At 41.1% G+C, this 23,042-nt stretch overlaps 1 protein-coding gene across 1 annotated transcript in view; it reads right to left on the reverse strand.

The window, feature by feature from the left end:
• Nucleotides 1-8,819: 8,819 nt before the first annotated feature.
• Nucleotides 8,820-23,042, reverse strand: part of LOC148508559 (uncharacterized) — a 65,438-nt gene continuing 51,215 nt past the window's right edge. Inside the window, exon 4 of the mRNA XM_088444361.1 lies at nucleotides 8,820-8,922. Coding sequence (XP_088300487.1) covers nucleotides 8,820-8,922 — 103 coding nt within the window. The remainder of the gene's footprint in view (nucleotides 8,923-23,042) is intronic.

Consider the following 23,042-nt stretch of genomic DNA (forward strand, 5'->3'; position numbering starts at 1 on the left):
CCTTCCTACCCCCTGGCACTAATGTACCATTGTATTGCCTTCCTCCACCTGCACTAATGTACCATTGTATTTGCCCTTCCTCCACCTGCACTAATGTACCATTGTATTGCCTTCCTCCACCTGCACTAATGTACCATTGTATTGCCCTTCTCCCCTGCACTAATGCACCATTGTATTGCCCTTCCTCCACCTGCACTAATGTACCATTGTATTGCCTTCTTCCACCTGCACTAATGTACCATTGTATTGCCTTCCTCCACCTGCACTAATGTACCATTGTATTGCCTTCCTCCACCTGCACTAATGTACCATTGTATTGCCTTCCTACCCCTGCACTAATGTACCATTGTATTGCCTTCCTCCACCTGCACTAATGTACCATTGTATTGCCCTTCTCCCCTGCACTAATGCACCATTGTATTGCCCTTCCTCCACCTGCACTAATGTACCATTGTATTGCCTTCTTCCACCTGCACTAATGTACCATTGTATTGCCTTCCTCCACCTGCACTAATGTACCATTGTATTGCCCTTCCTCCACCTGCACTAATGTACCATTGTATTGCCTTCCTCCACCTGCACTAATGTACCATTGTATTGCCCTTCTCCCCTGCACTAATGCACCATTGTATTGCCCTTCTCCACCTGCACTAATGTACCATTGTATTGCCTTCCTCCACCTGCACTAATGACCATTGTATTGCCCTTCCTCCACCTGCACTAATGTACCATTGTATTGCCTTCCTCCACCTGCACTAATGTACCATTGTATTGCCTTCCTCCACCTGCACTAATGTACCATTGTATTGCCTTCCTCCACCTGCACTAATGTACCATTGTATTGCCCTTCTCCCCTGCACTAATGCACCATTGTATTGCCCTTCCTCCACCTGCACTAATGTACCATTGTATTGCCTTCTTCCACCTGCACTAATGTACCATTGTATTGCCTTCCTCCACCTGCACTAATGTACCATTGTATTGCCTTCCTCCACCTGCACTAATGTACCATTGTATTGCCTTCCTCCACCTGCACTAATGTACCATTGTATTGCCCTTCTCCCCTGCACTAATGCACCATTGTATTGCCCTTCCTCCACCTGCACTAATGTACCATTGTATTGCCTTCTTCCACCTGCACTAATGTACCATTGTATTGCCTTCCTCCACCTGCACTAATGTACCATTGTATTGCCCTTCCTCCACCTGCACTAATGTACCATTGTATTGCCTTCCTACCCCTGCACTAATGTACCATTGTATTGCCCTTCTCCCCTGCACTAATGCACCATTGTATTGCCCTTCTCCCCTGCACTAATGCACCATTGTATTGCCTTCCTCCACCTGCACTAATGCACCATTGTATTGCCCTTCCTCCACCTGCACTAATGTACCATTGTATTGCCTTCCTCCACCTGCACTAATGTACCATTGTATTGCCTTCCTCCACCTGCACTAATGTACCATTGTATTGCCTTCCTCCACCTGCACTAATGTACCATTGTATTGCCCTTCTCCCCTGCACTAATGCACCATTGTATTGCCCTTCCTCCACCTGCACTAATGTACCATTGTATTGCCTTCTTCCACCTGCACTAATGTACCATTGTATTGCCTTCCTCCACCTGCACTAATGTACCATTGTATTGCCTTCCTCCACCTGCACTAATGTACCATTGTATTGCCTTCCTCCACCTGCACTAATGTACCATTGTATTGCCCTTCTCCCCTGCACTAATGCACCATTGTATTGCCCTTCCTCCACCTGCACTAATGTACCATTGTATTGCCTTCTTCCACCTGCACTAATGTACCATTGTATTGCCTTCCTCCACCTGCACTAATGTACCATTGTATTGCCCTTCCTCCACCTGCACTAATGTACCATTGTATTGCCTTCCTCCACCTGCACTAATGTACCATTGTATTGCCCTTCTCCCCTGCACTAATGCACCATTGTATTGCCCTTCCTCCACCTGCACTAATGTACCATTGTATTGCCTTCTTCCACCTGCACTAATGTACCATTGTATTGCCTTCCTCCACCTGCACTAATGTACCATTGTATTGCCCTTCCTCCACCTGCACTAATGTACCATTGTATTGCCTTCCTCCACCTGCACTAATGTACCATTGTATTGCCCTTCTCCCCTGCACTAATGCACCATTGTATTGCCCTTCCTCCACCTGCACTAATGTACCATTGTATTGCCTTCTTCCACCTGCACTAATGTACCATTGTATTGCCTTCCTCCACCTGCACTAATGTACCATTGTATTGCCCTTCCTCCACCTGCACTAATGTACCATTGTATTGCCTTCCTACCCCTGCACTAATGTACCATTGTATTGCCCTTCTCCCCTGCACTAATGCACCATTGTATTGCCCTTCTCCCCTGCACTAATGCACCATTGTATTGCCTTCCTCCACCTGCACTAATGCACCATTGTATTGCCCTTCCTCCACCTGCACTAATGTACCATTGTATTGCCTTCCTCCACCTGCACTAATGTACCATTGTATTGCCTTCCTCCACCTGCACTAATGTACCATTGTATTGCCTTCCTCCACCTGCACTAATGTACCATTGTATTGCCCTTCTCCCCTGCACTAATGCACCATTGTATTGCCCTTCCTCCACCTGCACTAATGTACCATTGTATTGCCTTCTTCCACCTGCACTAATGTACCATTGTATTGCCTTCCTCCACCTGCACTAATGTACCATTGTATTGCCTTCCTCCACCTGCACTAATGTACCATTGTATTGCCTTCCTCCACCTGCACTAATGTACCATTGTATTGCCCTTCTCCCCTGCACTAATGCACCATTGTATTGCCCTTCCTCCACCTGCACTAATGTACCATTGTATTGCCTTCTTCCACCTGCACTAATGTACCATTGTATTGCCTTCCTCCACCTGCACTAATGTACCATTGTATTGCCCTTCCTCCACCTGCACTAATGTACCATTGTATTGCCTTCCTCCACCTGCACTAATGTACCATTGTATTGCCCTTCTCCCCTGCACTAATGCACCATTGTATTGCCCTTCCTCCACCTGCACTAATGTACCATTGTATTGCCTTCTTCCACCTGCACTAATGTACCATTGTATTGCCTTCCTCCACCTGCACTAATGTACCATTGTATTGCCCTTCCTCCACCTGCACTAATGTACCATTGTATTGCCTTCCTCCACCTGCACTAATGTACCATTGTATTGCCCTTCTCCCCTGCACTAATGCACCATTGTATTGCCCTTCCTCCACCTGCACTAATGTACCATTGTATTGCCTTCTTCCACCTGCACTAATGTACCATTGTATTGCCTTCCTCCACCTGCACTAATGTACCATTGTATTGCCCTTCCTCCACCTGCACTAATGTACCATTGTATTGCCTTCCTACCCCTGCACTAATGTACCATTGTATTGCCTTCCTCCACCTGCACTAATGTACCATTGTATTGCCCTTCCTCCACCTGCACTAATGTACCATTGTATTGCCTTCCTCCACCTGCACTAATGTACCATTGTATTGCCCTTCTCCCCTGCACTAATGCACCATTGTATTGCCCTTCCTCCACCTGCACTAATGTACCATTGTATTGCCTTCTTCCACCTGCACTAATGTACCATTGTATTGCCTTCCTCCACCTGCACTAATGTACCATTGTATTGCCCTTCCTCCACCTGCACTAATGTACCATTGTATTGCCTTCCTACCCCTGCACTAATGTACCATTGTATTGCCTTCCTCCCCTGCAGGTGGCCCGGTTTGCTGCTCCAAACCCTAATAGTTAATACATTTTAAAAAAAGCTATGAAATTCCATAGACAAAAAACCTTACGTTTTCTATATACATATATTTTATTTATAGGAGGTATAGAATCACATGATGAGATATAATATCTGTATATAGGAGGTATAGAATCACATGATGAGATATAATATATGTATATAGGAGGTATAGAATCACATGATGAGATATAATATATGTATATAGGAGGTATAGAATCACATGATGAGATATAATATATGTATATAGAAGGTATAGAAACACATGATGGAATATAATATATGTATATAGGAGGTATAGAATCACATGATGAGATATAATATATGTATATAGGAGGTATAGAATCACATGATGAGATATAATATATGTATATAGAAGGTATAGAAACACATGATGGAATATAATATATGTATATAGGAGGTATAGAAACACATGATGAGATATAATATATGTATATAGAAGGTATAGAAACACATGATGGGATATAATATATGTATATAGGGAAACACATGATGAGATATAATATCTGTATATGGGAGGTATAGAAACACATGATGAGATATAATATATGTATATAGGAGGTATAGAATCACATGATGAGATATAATATATGTATATAGGAGGTATAGAATCACATGATGAGATATAATATATGTATATAGGAGGTATAGAATCACATGATGAGATATAATATATGTATATAGGAGGTATAGAAACACATGATGGAATATAATATATGTATATAGGAGGTATAGAATCACATGATGGGATATAATATATGTATATAGGGAAACACATGATGAGATATAATATCTGTATATAGGAGGTATAGAATCACATGATGAGATATAATATATGTATATAGGAGGTATAGAATCACATGATGAGATATAATATATGTATATAGAAGGTATAGAATCACATGATGGAATATAATATATGTATATAGAAGGTATAGAAACACATGATGGGATATAATATATGTATATAGGGAAACACATGATGAGATATAATATCTGTATATAGGAGGTATAGAATCACATGATGAGATATAATATATGTATATAGGAGGTATAGAAACACATGATGGAATATAATATATGTATATAGGAGGTATAGAAACACATGATGGGATATAATATATGTATATAGAAGGTATAGAATCACATGATGAGATATAATATATGTATATAGGAGGTATAGAAACACATGATGGGATATAATATATGTATATAGGAGGTATAGAATCACATGATGAGATATAATATATGTATATAGGAGGTATAGAATCACATGATGAGATATAATATATGTATATAGGAGGTATAGAATCACATGATGAGATATAATATCTGTATATAGGAGGTATAGAAACACATGATGAGATGAGATATATGTATATAGGAGGTATAGAATCACATGATGAGATATATGTATATAGGAGGTATAGAATCACATGATGAGATATATGTATATAGGAGGTATAGAATCACATGATGAGATATAATATATGTATATAGGAGGTATAGAATCACATGATGAGATATAATATATGTATATAGGAGGTATAGAATCACATGATGAGATATAATATATGTATATAGGAGGTATAGAATCACATGATGAGATATAATATATGTATATAGGAGGTATAGAAACACATGATGAGATATAATATATGTATATAGGAGGTATAGAAACACATGATGAGATATAATATATGTATATAGGAGGTATAGAAACACATGATGAGATATAATATATGTATATATGAGGTATAGAATCACATGATGAGATATAATATATGTATATAGAAGGTATAGAAACACATGATGAGATATATGTATATAGGAGGTATAGAATCACATGATGAGATATAATATATGTATATAGGAGGTATAGAAACACATGATGAGATATAATATATGTATATAGGAGGTATAGAAACACATGATGAGATATATGTATATAGGAGGTATAGAAACACATGATGAGATATCATATATGTATATAGGAGGTATAGAAACACATGATGAGATATAATATCTGTATATAGGAAGTATAGAAACACATGATGAGATATAATATATGTATATAGGAGGTATAGAAACACATGATGAGATATAATATATGTATATAGGAGGTATAGAAACACATGATGAGATATAATATATGTATATAGGAGGTATAGAATCACATGATGAGATATAATATATGTATATAGGAGGTATAGAATCACATGATGAGATATAATATATGTATATAGGAGGTATAGAATCACATGATGAGATATAATATATGTATATAGGAGGTATAGAAACACATGATGAGATATAATATATGTATATAGGAGGTATAGAAACACATGATGAGATATATGTATATAGGAGGTATAGAATCACATGATGAGATATAATATATGTATATAGGAGGTATAGAAACACATGATGAGATATAATATATGTATATAGGAGGTATAGAATCACATGATGAGATATAATATATGTATATAGGAGGTATAGAAACACATGATGAGATATATGTATATAGGAGGTATAGAATCACATGATGAGATATAATATATGTATATAGGAGGTATAGAATCACATGATGAGATATAATATATGTATATAGGAGGTATAGAAACACATGATGAGATATAATATATGTATATAGGAGGTATAGAAACACATGATGGGATATAATATATGTATATAGGAGGTATAGAAACACATGATGAGATATAATATATGTATATAGGAGGTATAGAAACACATGATGAGATATAATATATGTATATAGGAGGTATAGAAACACATGATGAGATATAATATATGTATATAGGAGGTATAGAATCACATGATGAGATATAATATATGTATATGGGAGGTATAGAAACACATGATGAGATATAATATATGTATATAGGAGGTATAGAATCACATGATGAGATATAATATATGTATATAGGAGGTATAGAATCACATGATGAGATATAATATATGTATATAGGAGGTATAGAAACACATGATGAGATATAATATATGTATATAGGAAGTATAGAAACACATGATGATATATAATATATGTATATAGGAAGTATAGAAACACATGATGAGATATAATATATGTATATAGAAGGTATAGAATCACATGATGAGATATAATATATGTATATAGGAGGTATAGAATCACATGATGATATATAATATCTGTATATAGGAGATATAGAATCACATGATGAGATATAATATATGTATATATGAGGTATAGAAACACATGATGAGATATATGTATATAGGAGGTATAGAAACACATGATGAGATATAATATATGTATATAGGAAGTATAGAAACACATGATGAGATATAATATATGTATATAGAAGGTATAGAATCACATGATGAGATATAATATATGTATATAGAAGGTATAGAATCACATGATGAGATATAATATATGTATATAGAAGGTATAGAATCACATGATGAGATATAATATATGTATATAGGAGGTATAGAATCACATGATGAGATATAATATATGTATATAGAAGGTATAGAATCACATGATGAGATATAATATATGTATATAGGAGGTATAGAATCACATGATGATATATAATATCTGTATATAGGAGATATAGAATCACATGATGAGATATAATATATGTATATATGAGGTATAGAAACACATGATGAGATATATGTATATAGGAGGTATAGAATCACATGATGAGATATAATATATGTATATAGAAGGTATAGAAACACATGATGAGATATAATATATGTATATAGGAGGTATAGAATCACATGATGAGATATATGTATATAGGAGGTATAGAAACACATGATGATATATAATATATGTATATAGGAAGTATAGAAACACATGATGAGATATAATATATGTATATAGGAGGTATAGAATCACATGATGAGATATAATATATGTATATAGAAGGTATAGAATCACATGATGAGATATAATATATGTATATAGGAGGTATAGAAACACATGATGAGATATAATATATGTATATAGAAGGTATAGAATCACATGATGAGATATAATATATGTATATAGAAGGTATAGAATCACATGATGAGATATAATATATGTATATAGAAGGTATAGAAACACATGATGAGATATAATATATGTATATAGAAGGTATATCGAATCACATGATGGAGGATGCTCCCAGTAGGCTCTGATGTGCATAAAACACAATCAGATCGTGTAAGGACCATCCCCCACCAGGAGCTCTGGGACAGGGCATCCGCCAGCATTGCCAGTAGGGAGGTCAGGAAGTACCAGTACCAGTGGTGTCAAACTTGGGCCCTCGAGCTGCAGTGGAACTACACATCCCAGCATGCATTGCCACAGTTTTGCTATTAGGGCATGCTAAAACTGTGGCAGGGCATGCTGGGATATGTATTCCCACAAAAGCTGAAGGGCCCGAGTTTGGCACCACTGCCCTACACTATCAGCCCCAATATCTCAGTAAGGGCTCCTTTTACTAACGAGTCTAAGCCGTTCTAAACTCATTGTGAATGTTATTTGCAGCTGCTGCTATTTATCATTGCAGATAGTGTCGAAGCCGGATAATTGTCTGATACAGGATCGGTTTAAAATTAAATCTGCATGATGCCATTTTGCGACTGGCTGCCCAGCGCCATTTTAGTGAATCTCGCCCATTATAAGTACATACGGCGATGCTATTTTTTAGCGTCGTGCGATTCCCACGCAATAGAAAGAAGTTAAAAGTCCCCACCATATAAATACAGACAGTCACTAATGCATATAAATTGATTATCCGAGCAAAACATGTACCATGGTGTACTCCACAAACACGTAGTCGCACAACACTAACTAGCATCTTTTCCCAATTCCCCAATACTTACACACTGCACACTTACATAAAAGGTTCCCTAGCATTAAAGTGTAATATTCAAGTTTTATTCAGTAATTATTAATGTTGTGAAATAAATGTAATTTGATATCTAAGGTTTAGTACATGGTAAGCAGACCGTGTTTGGTTTTGTACTGATCCACTGAGTCTTTGCAGATTTCCGGTACCATCGGTGAGAAGATCGGAACAGACGTCTGCAAACTATGGAACATAGAGAGTTAACATTAAAATGTACTCTGTAATGTAACCAGCTTAAATTTAGTATGCAGCGGGAAAAAGGACACAAAGGTCTATTGTAGGCTGGATTGTGTCCATACGAATTGACCTATGAACTGTACTGTAACAAAAGAACCAGGAAGAAGAACCAATGGAATCATGCTAAACTGTTCTATTGTATTGCCTATCCCTGTAAGAGTATATATGTGGGCTCTCTAAACCTGGATGCCAGTCTTCTTGCTTTGCTGTTGACGGAGGTTTCTACTTTGATGCCGGTATCTGGGTCCAGAGCGCGTGCATATCTAACAACTGTACCTTGGGTCTGTATAATTTATTTGCATTAATTGTATTTACATCACAGCGTGTAACCATGTTTTTATATTGAATAATAACTTTTTTTGCTTTGGAACCACACTCAAAGTCTGAAAGCATTTCTTTTTTGTGCGACTCATAACGCTAAATAGCGACAATTTTAGAAGGTATAGACAGGCAGGAATCGATAATAGTGCTGCTGTAATGCAGTTCTATTTAATTTGTATATGTGCCTAAGAAATATGTTGGTACTTAAGAACGAGCGGTATTTGTTACTTACAGCTCGCTGGCTTCATTTGAACTGCTAGGGTCATTTGCTCAGCTGCCAAGCTTAGGAAATTCTGCCTTGATGACTTCTATCAGTTGGCCGACGAGAGAGAGAGATGGACTTAACAATTAGTAAGTTCAAATCAGCTCAAGAAGTGAGTGGTTACTTCCTGGACAGCTTTATTAATACTTTAAGCGAAAGGTGTAAACTTTTACAAACAACCAATTGACCATATTTCCTGTAGCAAGGTAACATCCAATCAATTCTTACCCTAACGGCGTACATATTAGTAAATTAATTAGTTGATTTATATGGTTATATGCAAAGAGCAGTTTTTAGTTAGAACCAGATAAAGGCTGTGGTGTGTCAGCATGTTCCTCTTTTTGTACAAAAGTAACAGTTTCTTCTCTTATCCTGTGAGCCAGCTTTTCCTGTGTCAGTCTTGCAGAGAACATATCTGATTTTTTCTTATTTAAGGCATAAAAAGCAAATACATTCATTTAAATCAGCACGTGTTAATCAATACGCTAATATTTCCCCTCTTTTTAACACTAACACTTGTCCCTATACTTGTGATATGATCGCAATAGGTAGTCTTGATGGTACCTACTTTACCGTACATGACAATCTTAAGGATTGCATGCAGATAGATAATAATCATTCGATACCACGTTATTGCCCCCCTATCACAAGTCTATCTAGAGGGGTTCTAATTACTATAACTGCATTAACACTTCTTTAGACATACAGCACATGACTACATAAACACAGCTGTTCCTTGCTGTGACTGGGCTCTTTTTCCTACATCTAGGACACCAAGTCACCGTGGCATGCAAGGGCACCTTCTCCACTGCTGTTAAAGCTACTGTTACAGGTTTCTTCTTGCATCTCTCAAATAGGCAATTAGCTATTCTATACGTGGCATACAGAGCAATGCATGCCAGGAGTGCTTTGCCTATTAGCTCAATTATTCCCATGAACCAACCACCTACTCCTTTGAACCAATTAGCTGGGTTTAGCCAGGAGAACCATGATGCACCAAACAATGGCTCCTCTGTGTGGTCCTTGGCAAACTGTCTTGGACTCTTGGACCTTGTCTAAATGTTGCTCAATGCTTTCCTCAATTTCTTAGATCTTATTTATGTAATTGCAGTAAGCCTCCTTCACTATCATGGACATTCATCATTATAACTGAATGTTCCTTGAAATCCCATTGTTTTAAGTGGATGGGGTGTATCTGTTCTACATAATAAGTAGGAGGTAATAGACAACAGTGTACAATTTCCAAAACCCCCATATGGTAACCATTTATATGCCTATCTTCCACACAAATAATATATATTGTCAGGGAGAGTACTAAGGGCATGTCCCACCATTGTTTGAGTGAGGAAATAGAGGAAAGGTCTCACCATCGTCATATTTGGGGTCAAGCTGGTGGGATTCCCCTTACAGGTGGATGTATTCCAATACTCAGGTATCTCGCCCTGCACCCATGCTCCTATAGTTGGTATGCCTTTTTCATTGCAGCCATCTATTGCCAGGAGGGGTTTATCTGCATAGGGTAAGTCAGGAGAAGTGGGAGGCCTATATCTCTCAGTTAGGTCCTTAAACCTGAATGTGGCCTCTTTACACTTAACCTGGCCAAGGGACCTTCTTTTTGGTTTTACCACGGATCCATCCGTCAATTTTATCTGATGATTCCATCCATGCATTTCTTGCATATAGGTGGTAGGGGGCACTGAAAAACAAAAACTTACATTCCTGCCTAGCAAACCAGTCAGTAAGGGTACAGATCTAGTAACATAATTTGCTTTTGTGACTGGTAGTAAGGAAAAGAAGTTGACATTTATAACTTCTTCCAGTGTCAAGGGCTCTGCCACCCAATTCATGGTCTTTGAGGAAAGAGGTGAATGTGTGCATATCCAACAATCTGTTATATTGAGCTGCTGTGTAATGCATTTGGACAAGTGAATTGGACCAAGGCTCATTTAGCGTTCTATGGTATTCTCCTGTGAGATTACCCTTACTTTGGGACCATGTACTCATCATAATCACTTTTACAAACACTGACAACCAGATAAAAGGATTACTTGTGCTGGTTCCAGCTTGACTGAGTTTCTCGCAATGAGAAGCGTGGATCCACGTAGGTCGTCCTTCAAGCTTTATGGAGGTAGGTGTGGTTAATAGGACCTGGAATGGACCATCGCACCTCGGTTCTAGCGGTCTTCTCACGTGTTTCTTTGTATAGACCCAATCGCCTGGTTCAAGAGTGTGTGAACCTGGAACTGGATGGGAGGCGAAAACTAGAGAATGGGTGTTAGCCACCTGTTTACATAGAGCAACTACATATTCAGTTAAGTCTGCAGGATTATGCTGGAGCTGCTGTGGAAAATAACACCCTGTCCTTGGTGCACTGAGAAACAATATTTCATATGGTGACAGTTTGTGCTTCTTACTGGGTGTTGTCCTAACTGAATACAATGCCACCGGTAGACAATCTACCCATGTTTTGCCTGTTTCAGCTATCATTTTCCTTTTTTCTTTTTTTTTTTATTAAGCGAATAACAATATAAAGATACAGACAAATTTCACAGTATTAAAAGTTTAAAACATACTTATAATGAGAAAAAACTGTAATGAGTCACATAACAATACATAGTGATTCAATTTCAAATACAAAAAAAGAAGTCATAGAAAACTAGACAATATCTAGAAGTAACGGTGTGGCCAGCCATCAAGGAATAGAAAAAATAGTAAAAAATGTAAAATTAGAAAATTAGTAGACAAAACAAAAAAAAAGGGGGAAGGGGGGAGGGGGAGGACGTGGGGTGGCCTCTAGTCAAGAGAAAATTCCTTCAGACTAAATATGATAAAGAAAGAACTTTTAATGGTTGAATGGAGATGGAATGTTTTGGTGCGTCAACCAGGGGGACCATGTTTTATTGAAAGACCTCAAGGTATTACGCAATATAGCGGCCATGTATTCCATCCTGTACACATACCAAACATGTGAGATTGTAGCCTGCATAGGGGAAGGGGCTGGACTTTTCCAATCAGCTGCTATCTGGCAAGTCATAGCAGATACGATGTGTCAGAGAAACTTATTCTGGTGCTGGGATAGGGTGGGTAGGGGCAAGGGAAGAAGAAAATGCTGAGGATCAGAAGGAATAGCTGTCTCAAATAAGCGCGAAAGGAGATCGACAATATCCTGCCATATTTTAGTTATCTTCGGACAGGACCATCAGATAGGTACCCTCGACCCGACATCCCCTCCAGCACCTACCCAAGACATCAGAAGACATTACTTTTAGTCGTGAAGGTACATAATACCATCTAAATAGCAATTTATAAATATTTTCCTTGATTTTAATGCAAATAGAGCTGGAGGCGGTATTATCCCGAATTTCCCTCCAATCCTCAGCATCTATAGAGAGTGTCCCAAATCTCGCTCCCACGCTAATTCATGAGAGTCCCGACTAGGACCTACTTCCTCACTTAACAGAGAGTAAATAGTAGAGATGAGACCCCTGGTAGAGGGTCGGTTCCAGCATAGAGACTCAAAAGAAGTTAAGGATCGGGCTAATTTTGGAATGAAAATGCCTAATTTGTAAAAAACGAAAAAAATCTTTAGTTGGAATTGCTGCTTTTTGTTGAATTTCTGAGAATTGGGGAAAATCAGTATCTATGGAGATATCATTTAAATAATAGCACCGGATAACCAAGCAATAAAGGAAGATTTACATAAACCTGGAGGAAAAGCGGGGTTATGAAATAATGGTATCAAAGGAGACGGGCTTGGAGCAGGCTTAAAACATCTATTGATTAAGTCCCAAACCGCTAAAGAACGGGAAATTACATGGTGAGAAGAAACTATCCGGGGGCGATGAATCCTAGAGAGCCATAACAGGGAAGATGCAGTGGCCAGTCCCAGCTCCTCTGCTTCAATATCCACCCAGACCCTCCTCGCATTAAAATTACACCACTGAGCACATTGAGAGAGCTATGCAGCGTAATAGTATTTTTTAAAATCTGGAATACCCAAACCAACCCCTCTAGAGGGACGCTGAAGCAATTTTAATCTAATCCGCGGCCGTTTTCAGTTCCATATGAAATATGAAGTTTGGTGCTGAAGGAATTTAAAAACATAAGGAGGGATATATATCGGAAGGGTCTGAAATAAATACAAGAGGCGAGGAAGAACGCTCATCCTAACCGATTGTATTTTACCTATCCATGAGATAAAATAATTAGCCCATGTATGTAGATCAGACTTAACACAATCTAAAAGACGAGGAAAGTTCGCGTGAAACAACTGATGATACTGGTGTGTTAAGAAAACGCCGAGATATTTGATTTTCTTTTTGTGCCAGGTACAATGGAGCAGGGTTTCTAATGAAAGTTTTAAATTGACAGGAATATAAAAATCAAGAACTTCGGTCTTGGTAACATTAATTTTATAACCAGAGTATTGAGAATATACATTTATTTCCTCTAGGAGTGAATTTAGAGACTGAGCTGGGTCAGTGAGAGAGAGTAAGACATCGTCAGCATATAACGCTATTTTATATTCAGAGGGGCCTGTGGTAATACCAGAGATACACCTATTACAATGAATCCTTGCCGCCAGAGGCTCCATAACAAGTGCAAATATCAGGGTAGAGAAGGGACAACCCTGTCTGGTACGTTAGTGATCCCAAAACTAGTGGAGTAAATATTATTGGCAGAGACTCGCACAGTGGGGGAATGGTAAAGCGCCATGACACCATCCAAAAATTTGCCGGAGAAGCCCATTCTATTAAGGACTGCAAAAACAAAGGGCCAGGAGATGCAGTCGAAGGCCTTCTCCGCGTCTATCACTAAGATTAGAGATGGAAGTTTCCGTTTATGAATAGAGTGCATCAAGTCAATGGCCCATCTGGTATTATGTGATGCCTGACGTCCTGGTATAAACCCGACCTGATCAGGATGTATCAGATAAGAAAGCAAAGGAGCTAACTGAGTAGCTAATATTTTAGCATAAATTTTCAGATCGACGTTTAATAAGGAAATCGGTCTATAGTTGAGGCATTGAGAGGGATCTCTGTCAGGTTTGGGGATCACCACAATATCGGCCCGGGTTGTATCAGGAGCAAAAGAAGCGCCCTCCAAAATATCATTAAATAAAGAAGTGAGATGCGGAGCAAGTTCATTAGCAAATAATTTATAATATTGCGCTGTAAACCCATCCGATAGACTAGGTAAAGAGGTAGAGGACAAGTATGAGCGCACCTCCTCGGCTCCAACAGCAGAGGGAAGGGAAGAATCTGACAAATTATAAAGGGAACTATAAAAATTCTGAAATTCCTCAGCCATAACTTCAGGATCATAGGTAAGGGAACCAGATGACGGAGAACAGAACTTGTCTGTCGCGTTTAACGCTTGCCAGCGACGCAACTTATTGGCGAACAAAGAATCAATTTTATCAGCTTTATCATAAAGCATTGAAGAAGTTTCTGCAATATAAGCGCAGCACGACGAGACAAAAGGGCATTAAGCTGGCCTCGTAAATTCTCAATTTGGGACAGCGCAGAAGCACTAGGGGACATCTTATGTTGGGTCACAGCTATCATTTTCTGAATCTTTAGGTTTAACATTCTGTTTAATCTCTCAACACGCCCACTGGTCTATGGTCCATAGGGGGCATGGAAAGCTTGCTCTATGCCCATATCTTTCATTAAGTGTTGCATTACCTCTCCAGTGAAGGGTGATCCTCTATCTGATTCAATGGTCTTTTCTGGTACAGCTCTACTCTGAGATTTTCTAACAGTCCCCCTAAAAAGGAGGTTCTGAGCATCCACTGGTGCATCTCATTGGCATCCTCAAACCCCATCTAGGTGTGATTGAGAGGTTTGGTCATAATACTCCTTAATGGATTGTCCTACTCTTTTGCCTTGCTTCTGGCATCGCAGGCATACGTTGCTGTGGCAATTCACACCACACTTGTACTCTAGTAACAAAGAGTGGTCCTGATTCTGGATTCTGTCTGTCCCCTACTCCAGGAGGGTCTACTACAGGGGCATTGGCTGGCAGAGCCAGTATCTCTCCCAAGCTGCCTCTCCCTATAGTCAGCCTGCAGATATCTTCCAGATCCACCCACACAGCTCCCCACACAGATACAAATCTTTCCATGAACCTGTAGTAAGCCATGGGGTTCTTTCTAGGGTCTGGAGCTTTAGCAACAATATCATCCAGTTCCCTGGCAGTTCAGGGCTTGTGTTGGACCTGTGTTCTTACTACGATGTTCTGTCCTGGGTGGGCAATGTCTGGTTCAAGGACTCTCTGAACCATCACTGGAAAAATCCCTGCTGGGTCTCTTGAGTATAGTGGTGGTTCTGCATCTTGCACAAAATAAGATTCAGGTTCTCTACAATAGGAGCAGTCACATGGATTAGTAACCCGCCCACTCATTGCTGTCTTACAGACTTTATGTCTATGGGAGACTCTGTTTCCCACATGAGGCCATAAAGGACTTGTTAAACTGTTCCCAGGGATTGATCCCAATGCTCTTTGAAAAAGGGACTGGCCTTGGGGTGTGGTTGGGGTACTGTATGAGACTCCAGATGTTGTTTGTTTGAGGGGGATCTGGATTACATGGTTCCCCTCTCTCTGGAACTGGATTGTGACAATAAGGGCAAATATTGTAGGCAGCTGGTACGCAAAGTTCACAGTATGCGCACTTCCTACCTGCCCTTGGAGTTGTTCCCATTACTTCTGGAATTGTGGGGCACAAAGACTTAAGTGGGGCTGGCCCTACCCGCCATTGTCCCTCTCCTGTTAAGCCTGATAGGAGGTACTGTGGGTGCAGAAGGTGTGTGTGATCCTGCTGAAGGTGGTGGTGCAGATGATGGATTAGGTCCACAATCTAAAATTTCTCCCGCTTCTTCATTTAATGCCTCCTCACCTTTCTGAACCTGCTTTGCTACCCTTGTCCATGAGTTCACCTGATGTTCATATCCCTTATGCTTGATCCAAGTTTTATGCTCTCTTGCAAAAGTTTCCCTCCTTATTGGATCTAACGATCCATGCTTGGGCATCCCAGCTTTCTGGAGTATTCTCTGTATATCTTTAAGTGCACTTCTTCCTTCTTTATCTCTGACTAGCTCCACAGGACTTCGTGGTTCTAATTCTGCCATACCTTTACTACCTTGAGCCCCCATGACTGTGTTACAGCTTGGGTTGCCGGCTCCTAGTCAATACTAGAGATATCTTGAAGGTTCCTTAATTAATGTACTCCACTGGTGTTCCTCTTTAAAATTTGTGAAATTTTCGTGTCAAACTCTCTACTTGGATCTGGTATTCTTACCCTGGGACAGACTAAAGGTGCAGATTCTGAACAAACATTCATAGGAATCTTCCTACAAATTAGCTGCCAATCTTGGCCCTGAAGAGTCTAAGTATGATGGATTCCTAGTATGTGTTCCCACTATTATGATAAAGGCTTTCTCAAGTTTACAATCTGTTTTTTTCAATAAAGATTCCTTTGGGGGTATCTTTAGAAAGTACAGTTGATAACTCTGGAAGCGGGCACCACCTAGTGGTCTGTAACACTAGCGTTCCTGTGCAGTATACACAATGTAATCTAAAGGGCGTCTGTGTTGTGCAGCACCCTCGGTGCTCTCGGTAATTGGCAAAGCAGCTGCCAAAGCTTGGTAACATGTGGCCTTTGAGGGTCTTTTATGGATATCTTCAGGCAGACCACTGGCACTTGTTTGCTTGCTATATTTCTGGGCAGTGTGGATACTAACTGCTTCCAATCTTCACCCACCCTCCCTTGTAAATACACTGCATCAGTTACGTGTGTGCCAATTACGATACAGACACCTACACTAGCCCCTGTGAAACAGTCTTCATAGTATAGCCTGTAATCAGTGGGTTAAATTGTAACTTATATGCCTATGTAGAAATTAACTAATACATATACCCCTTGCTAGGCCTCTTGAGGTATGAAATGCGATTGTCTTAATACAGTTGCTGTTTTTCCATAGAATGGTCAAATGACCTTTTGGGGTCAAAGAAGACATAAATATTGAGGCCTAGCTCCTACCTGTCATTTCTATTGCAACTAGAAGTATAATGAGCCATTCATAGCGTCTATGTTCTTATCAGTTAGCCACATTCCATTGTAAGATGTGTAGAGATGCTAAGCATTATGGCTAATTAACAGTGATGTCCAGACTCTATACAAAGGAGCTTTGAAACAGTTCATCTCCAAACATACTAGGACACATCATTACTGTATTCTCTTTGTCTGGTAATATCTTACTGCTTACGGAGCATGTGCAAGAGAGATAAGTTTGGTCAATGCTACGTTGGACCAATGAGTGCTTGATATCTAGCACTATGTAATTGATATGGGCTTAATATCCGGAAAGCCAACACCCCAGACTAGGGTATACAATCAGGAGGTACACAAAGGACTCTTTAGCTCGTGGTAGATCTGAGACTGCAGTAGGATGCTGCCAATGTAAATTGAATAACCTGGGCATTGTGACATGAGGGCTCCCCAGAAGAGAAGAAGATAAGATGAAGTACATCTTATGCTGAAGATGATGATTTACCGGTGTCATCTGAATACATAGACAAAAGTTGAGTATACTCTATACTTTGTATGTTGTTTGTTTATTGTTTGTTTGTACTTGTAAATAAAGTGTGTTCATTTGAACTCACTCATATTGGTCACATGGGTACTATTTCATTTAGATCAGAACAAAACCCACAGTTATGCAATAGCCCTACTGGGGTTTCTTTGGCTAACATTCCTGTCAGTCTTGGTTGCAGGGTCATCCTACTATTCTGTAATAACAGAACCCATGTACAGTCCTTGCACTTCAATGTAAGCGTGACTGTTTGGGTCATGTAAAACTTTTTATACCCAAAATTCCTGTCCTCAGTTCCCACAAACAGTACAACAGCAATGTTACTGTAAGTGCTACTACACACACTATTACTATAACCTCAGGAGCGTCTATCATGGCCAGATTCTCTCTGATGATTGGAGTGTTATATGGGTGTGGTTGGGTCCTAATTAGATGATGATGTGTTGCTGAGTGTCTTCCACATTCACAATAAGCAGAGTAGTGTTATTAAGATGGCCAGTCCTGCTATGCAGGCTAAGACTATCAGCCCTATGTCTATATCCTGGCTGCATGGCATTGGAAGTGTCCTGGTAGCATATACAAATAATTAGACAAACACCTGACTCAGGCAGCCCCTAGGGGTCAGACACTGAGAACTGTAGGTGCATCTAAACACACAAGGGGCACGGTTCTCTCGTGCTTACCCACTTCCCTCGTGAGTAAAGCACTCCATGTCACTTCAAGCAAGAACTGAGAGCTATGAAGTCAATGAAGAGTCAGCCCATTGGTCGCAGGTTCCAAAATACAGGACAAGCCTTTTAGTAGCAGATGGAAACTACAGTCTTTGACTGTACTTTTAAAGACTAATTTATATACAGCTCAGTTCTGTACATGTACAAGCACACACCTTTCACCATACAAATGCTATTGACAACAACTTATACTTCTAAAGGAAGGCAGAATTTGCTTAGGGTTCAAGAAATCAGTTACCTCACACCCACTGATCCCACAATTACTTCTTAAGAAGAGCAGATTTAGAGCAGCCAGCAGCATAGATATATGCATTGACTTGGTACTCATCCTGGGGTTTGATTCTGCTGTTCCTAAGAGTCAGAGTGGTGTCTGATCAGTGCATGTGGAGGAGCTGGAGCCCGGACGAGCCCCCAGATGCTAGGGTCATTTGTTCAGCTGCCAAGCTTAAGAATTTCTGCCTTGATGACTTCTATCAGTCGACCGATGAGAGAGAAATGGACTTAACAATTAGTAAGTTCAAATCATCTCAAGAAGTGAGTGGTTACTTCCTGGACAGCTTTAAAACTGGCCAGGGTCCTGCGCTGATAATTTTTTGGCTAGCAGCAATGTGGCACTGCTCTCATTGACTGCCAGCACAGGACACACCCAGTGACACACGACAAGCACGCAGCCTACCTGTTGGATGCCTGCGGTTCCTGCGAATGGCTGTCCGCCTCCTCCCTGCAGACTCCCTCAGAGTACGTTCTGCAGTAGGGTGCACAAGCACATCCCAAGAGAAGAAAGGAGAACACCACAACATCACACCATAACACAACACACCACAACACCTGCTATCTAACAAACAAAACATTCAAAAAAAGCGTTAAAAAAATAAATAAACGCAGAAAAATCCTCCCCTTAGCTGTAATGGTGGACACAGGGGCGGGGCAGAGAGACTGCTCATGTGCAAGGACAGTAAGACACACAGTGCATGCGCCGATTTCAGAGGACAAAAAAAAAAAACCTTCATTCATCAGCGCTACCAGCATGAAACTACAGCGCTGCCTGGTTTATTTACACTGGCGCTCACCGGCAAGCACTTCATTGTTAAATACAAGTAAAAAAAACAAATGTGGTGAGTGAAAACGGTAAATAACACTGCAGCAGAAACTCGTTTGTAAATGGAGCCCTAGATATGTATAGGGAAAAATTGGATCATTTCGTGAGGAAGCTAGAAATAGAATTGTAATACTTTTGAGTTATGGTGACCGTGTGGCCAGCTGGTGGCTGGTCCTCATTACGCCATCATGATGATGGGCCTATGTTTCTGTGAAGGTCTGGGGCCACTAGCGCACGCAGGGGGGGGGGTTCTGAGTACCCAGAAACCTCCCCTGACAGACTGGAGAGCAGGGATCATCTTCTTGAGCCCCATCCCCTCGCGGCAAAATGTAATGATTTGCATATTAATCGGGAGGCGGCTGAGAATTTGGTACACCCGTTTTATAGACTATTTATGCTGTGGAAAGGTGGCCAGATCTCGTCGAATCCATGATGGAGGACATCAATAGATTACCATCTCCCATTAAATTTACATACACACATACAGCAGAACATCTAAGAATTGTATAGATGTCACAATACAGCTACAAAATGGTAACATTTCTACAATGGTGCATTATAAAACCACTGATCGGAACTCCCTTTTGGATGCAAGTAGCCACCACCTCAAAGCACTTAAGAATGGCCTGCCACTCGCACAGACATTGTGGGTAGCACGCATTACGAGTGACCCCATGAAATTATCAGCGGCCCTGAAAGTGGTAGTCCACAAATTTCTTCAAAGAGGCTACGGTTTATCATCACTACGGGAGACCCAAGCCAAAGTATGGCAGCTGGAAAGACAAAAAGTCTTTCACAAAAAACTAATCCCACCCGCTTTTCTACTGCCAGTCCATTTATTCCGCGGGCAACTAAAGCATTATGGCCGATAACGCTGTACAACAAATACTTTCAATTTGTTTCTTTTCTGAAAAAAGTCATATCTAATTTGAGGTCAAGAAAAACTAAAATGATTTCAGAATGTTTTTAACTAGCTATTTTTTGAGCTACACTACTTGCACTATACTGTATGTACATTAGTAATATAGTCAGTGAAAAGCTATTTTAAAATAATCTGATATTTTCTTGATAGAAAATAAACAGTTTTAATTCAATCACAAATAAGAACAAAAACAGACACGCACAGCGTGGCAAACAGACACGCACAGCGTGGCAAACAGACACGCACAGCGTGGCAAACAGACACGCACAGCGTGGCAAACAGACACGCACAGCGTGGCAAACAGACACGCACAGCGTGGCAAACAGACACGCACAGCGTGGCAAACAGACACGCACAGCGTGGCAAACAGACACGCACAGCGTGGCAAACAGACACGCACAGCGTGGCAAACAGACACGCACAGCGTGGCAAACAGACACGCACAGCGTGGCAAACAGACACACACAGCACGGGAAACAGACACACACAGCACGGGAAACAGACACACACAGCACGGGAAACCCACACACACACACACACAGCACGGGAAACCCACACACACACACACACAGCACGGGAAACCCACACACACACACACACAGCACGGGAAACCCACACACACACACACACAGCACGGGAAACCCACACACACACACACACAGCACGGGAAACCCACACACACACACACACAGCACGGGAAACCCACACACACACACACACAGCACGGGAAACCCACACACACACACACAGCACAGGAAACCCACACACACAGCACAGGAAACCCACACACACACAGCACAGGAAACCCACACACACACACACACAGCACAGGAAACCCACACACACACACACAGCACAGGAAACCCACACACACACACACAGCACAGGAAACCCACACACACACACACAGCACAGGAAACCCACACACACACACACAGCTCAGGAAACACACACACACACACACAGCACAGGAAACCCACACACACACACACAGCACAGGAAACCCACACACACACACAGCACAGGAAACCCACACACACACACACAGCACAGGAAACCCACACACACACACACAGCACAGGAAACCCACACACACAGCACAGGAAACCCACACACACACACACAGCACAGGAAACCCACACACACACACACACAGCACAGGAAACCCACACACACACACACAGCACAGGAAACCCACACACACACACACAGCACAGGAAACCCACACACACACACACAGCACAGGAAACCCACACACACACAGCACAGGAAACCCACACACACAGCACAGGAAACCCACACACACACAGCACAGGAAACCCACACACACACAGCACAGGAAACCCACACACACACAGCACAGGAAACCCACACACACACAGCACAGGAAACCCACACACACACAGCACAGGAAACCCACACACACAGCACAGGAAACCCACACACACACAGCACAGGAAACCCACACACAGCACAGGAAACCCACACACAGCACAGGAAACAAACACACACAGCACAGGAAACCCACACACAGCACAGCACAGCGGGTCACCAGCACCGGCACTTTACTTCCTGCTGCTGCGGAGCTTCTGGTCTCGTGAGATGGTGACATCATCATCTGACAAATCTTAGTTTTCTCCAGGCTCTGGGACTGGGAGGTGCAGTGTCGCAGTCTGTGGCCCCTCTGCCCACCCCTCTACTTACCTGATTCCCCAGCAGGGGCCCCGGAGCTCAGCCGCCCAGCCAGTCTTCTGCTGCAGCCACACAATGACACCGATACAGAGGCAGAGCAGCAGGAAGGATCCGCCGCGCTGCCCTCTACTATTCCAGGGCCACGGCTGACATCGTGATTCACCCCTGAGCATAGTGCAGGGACTGAGGCAGCGCCCCTCACCTGCGGCTTATCCTACGTCGGCATGACTAGCCGCACATTTAGGGATAGAATGGCCATCAACAAAGCCATAGCAGGGGGACCAGCCAGTGGCGAAACATCACTAATTATCAGCCTTAAAGTATCAAATTATAGCCCAGGTTCCCCCTCTTAGGAGAGGAGGGGACAGAAATGCCGGAATCGCGGTGGATTTACAGACGCAATACCTTGCACCCCGCTGGACTGAATGATAGAATCACTAGGAGC

Source organism: Taudactylus pleione, unplaced genomic scaffold (genome assembly GCF_031769625.1).
Source record: "Taudactylus pleione unplaced genomic scaffold, aTauple2 ptg000357l, whole genome shotgun sequence".
NCBI lineage: Eukaryota > Metazoa > Chordata > Amphibia > Anura > Myobatrachidae > Taudactylus > Taudactylus pleione.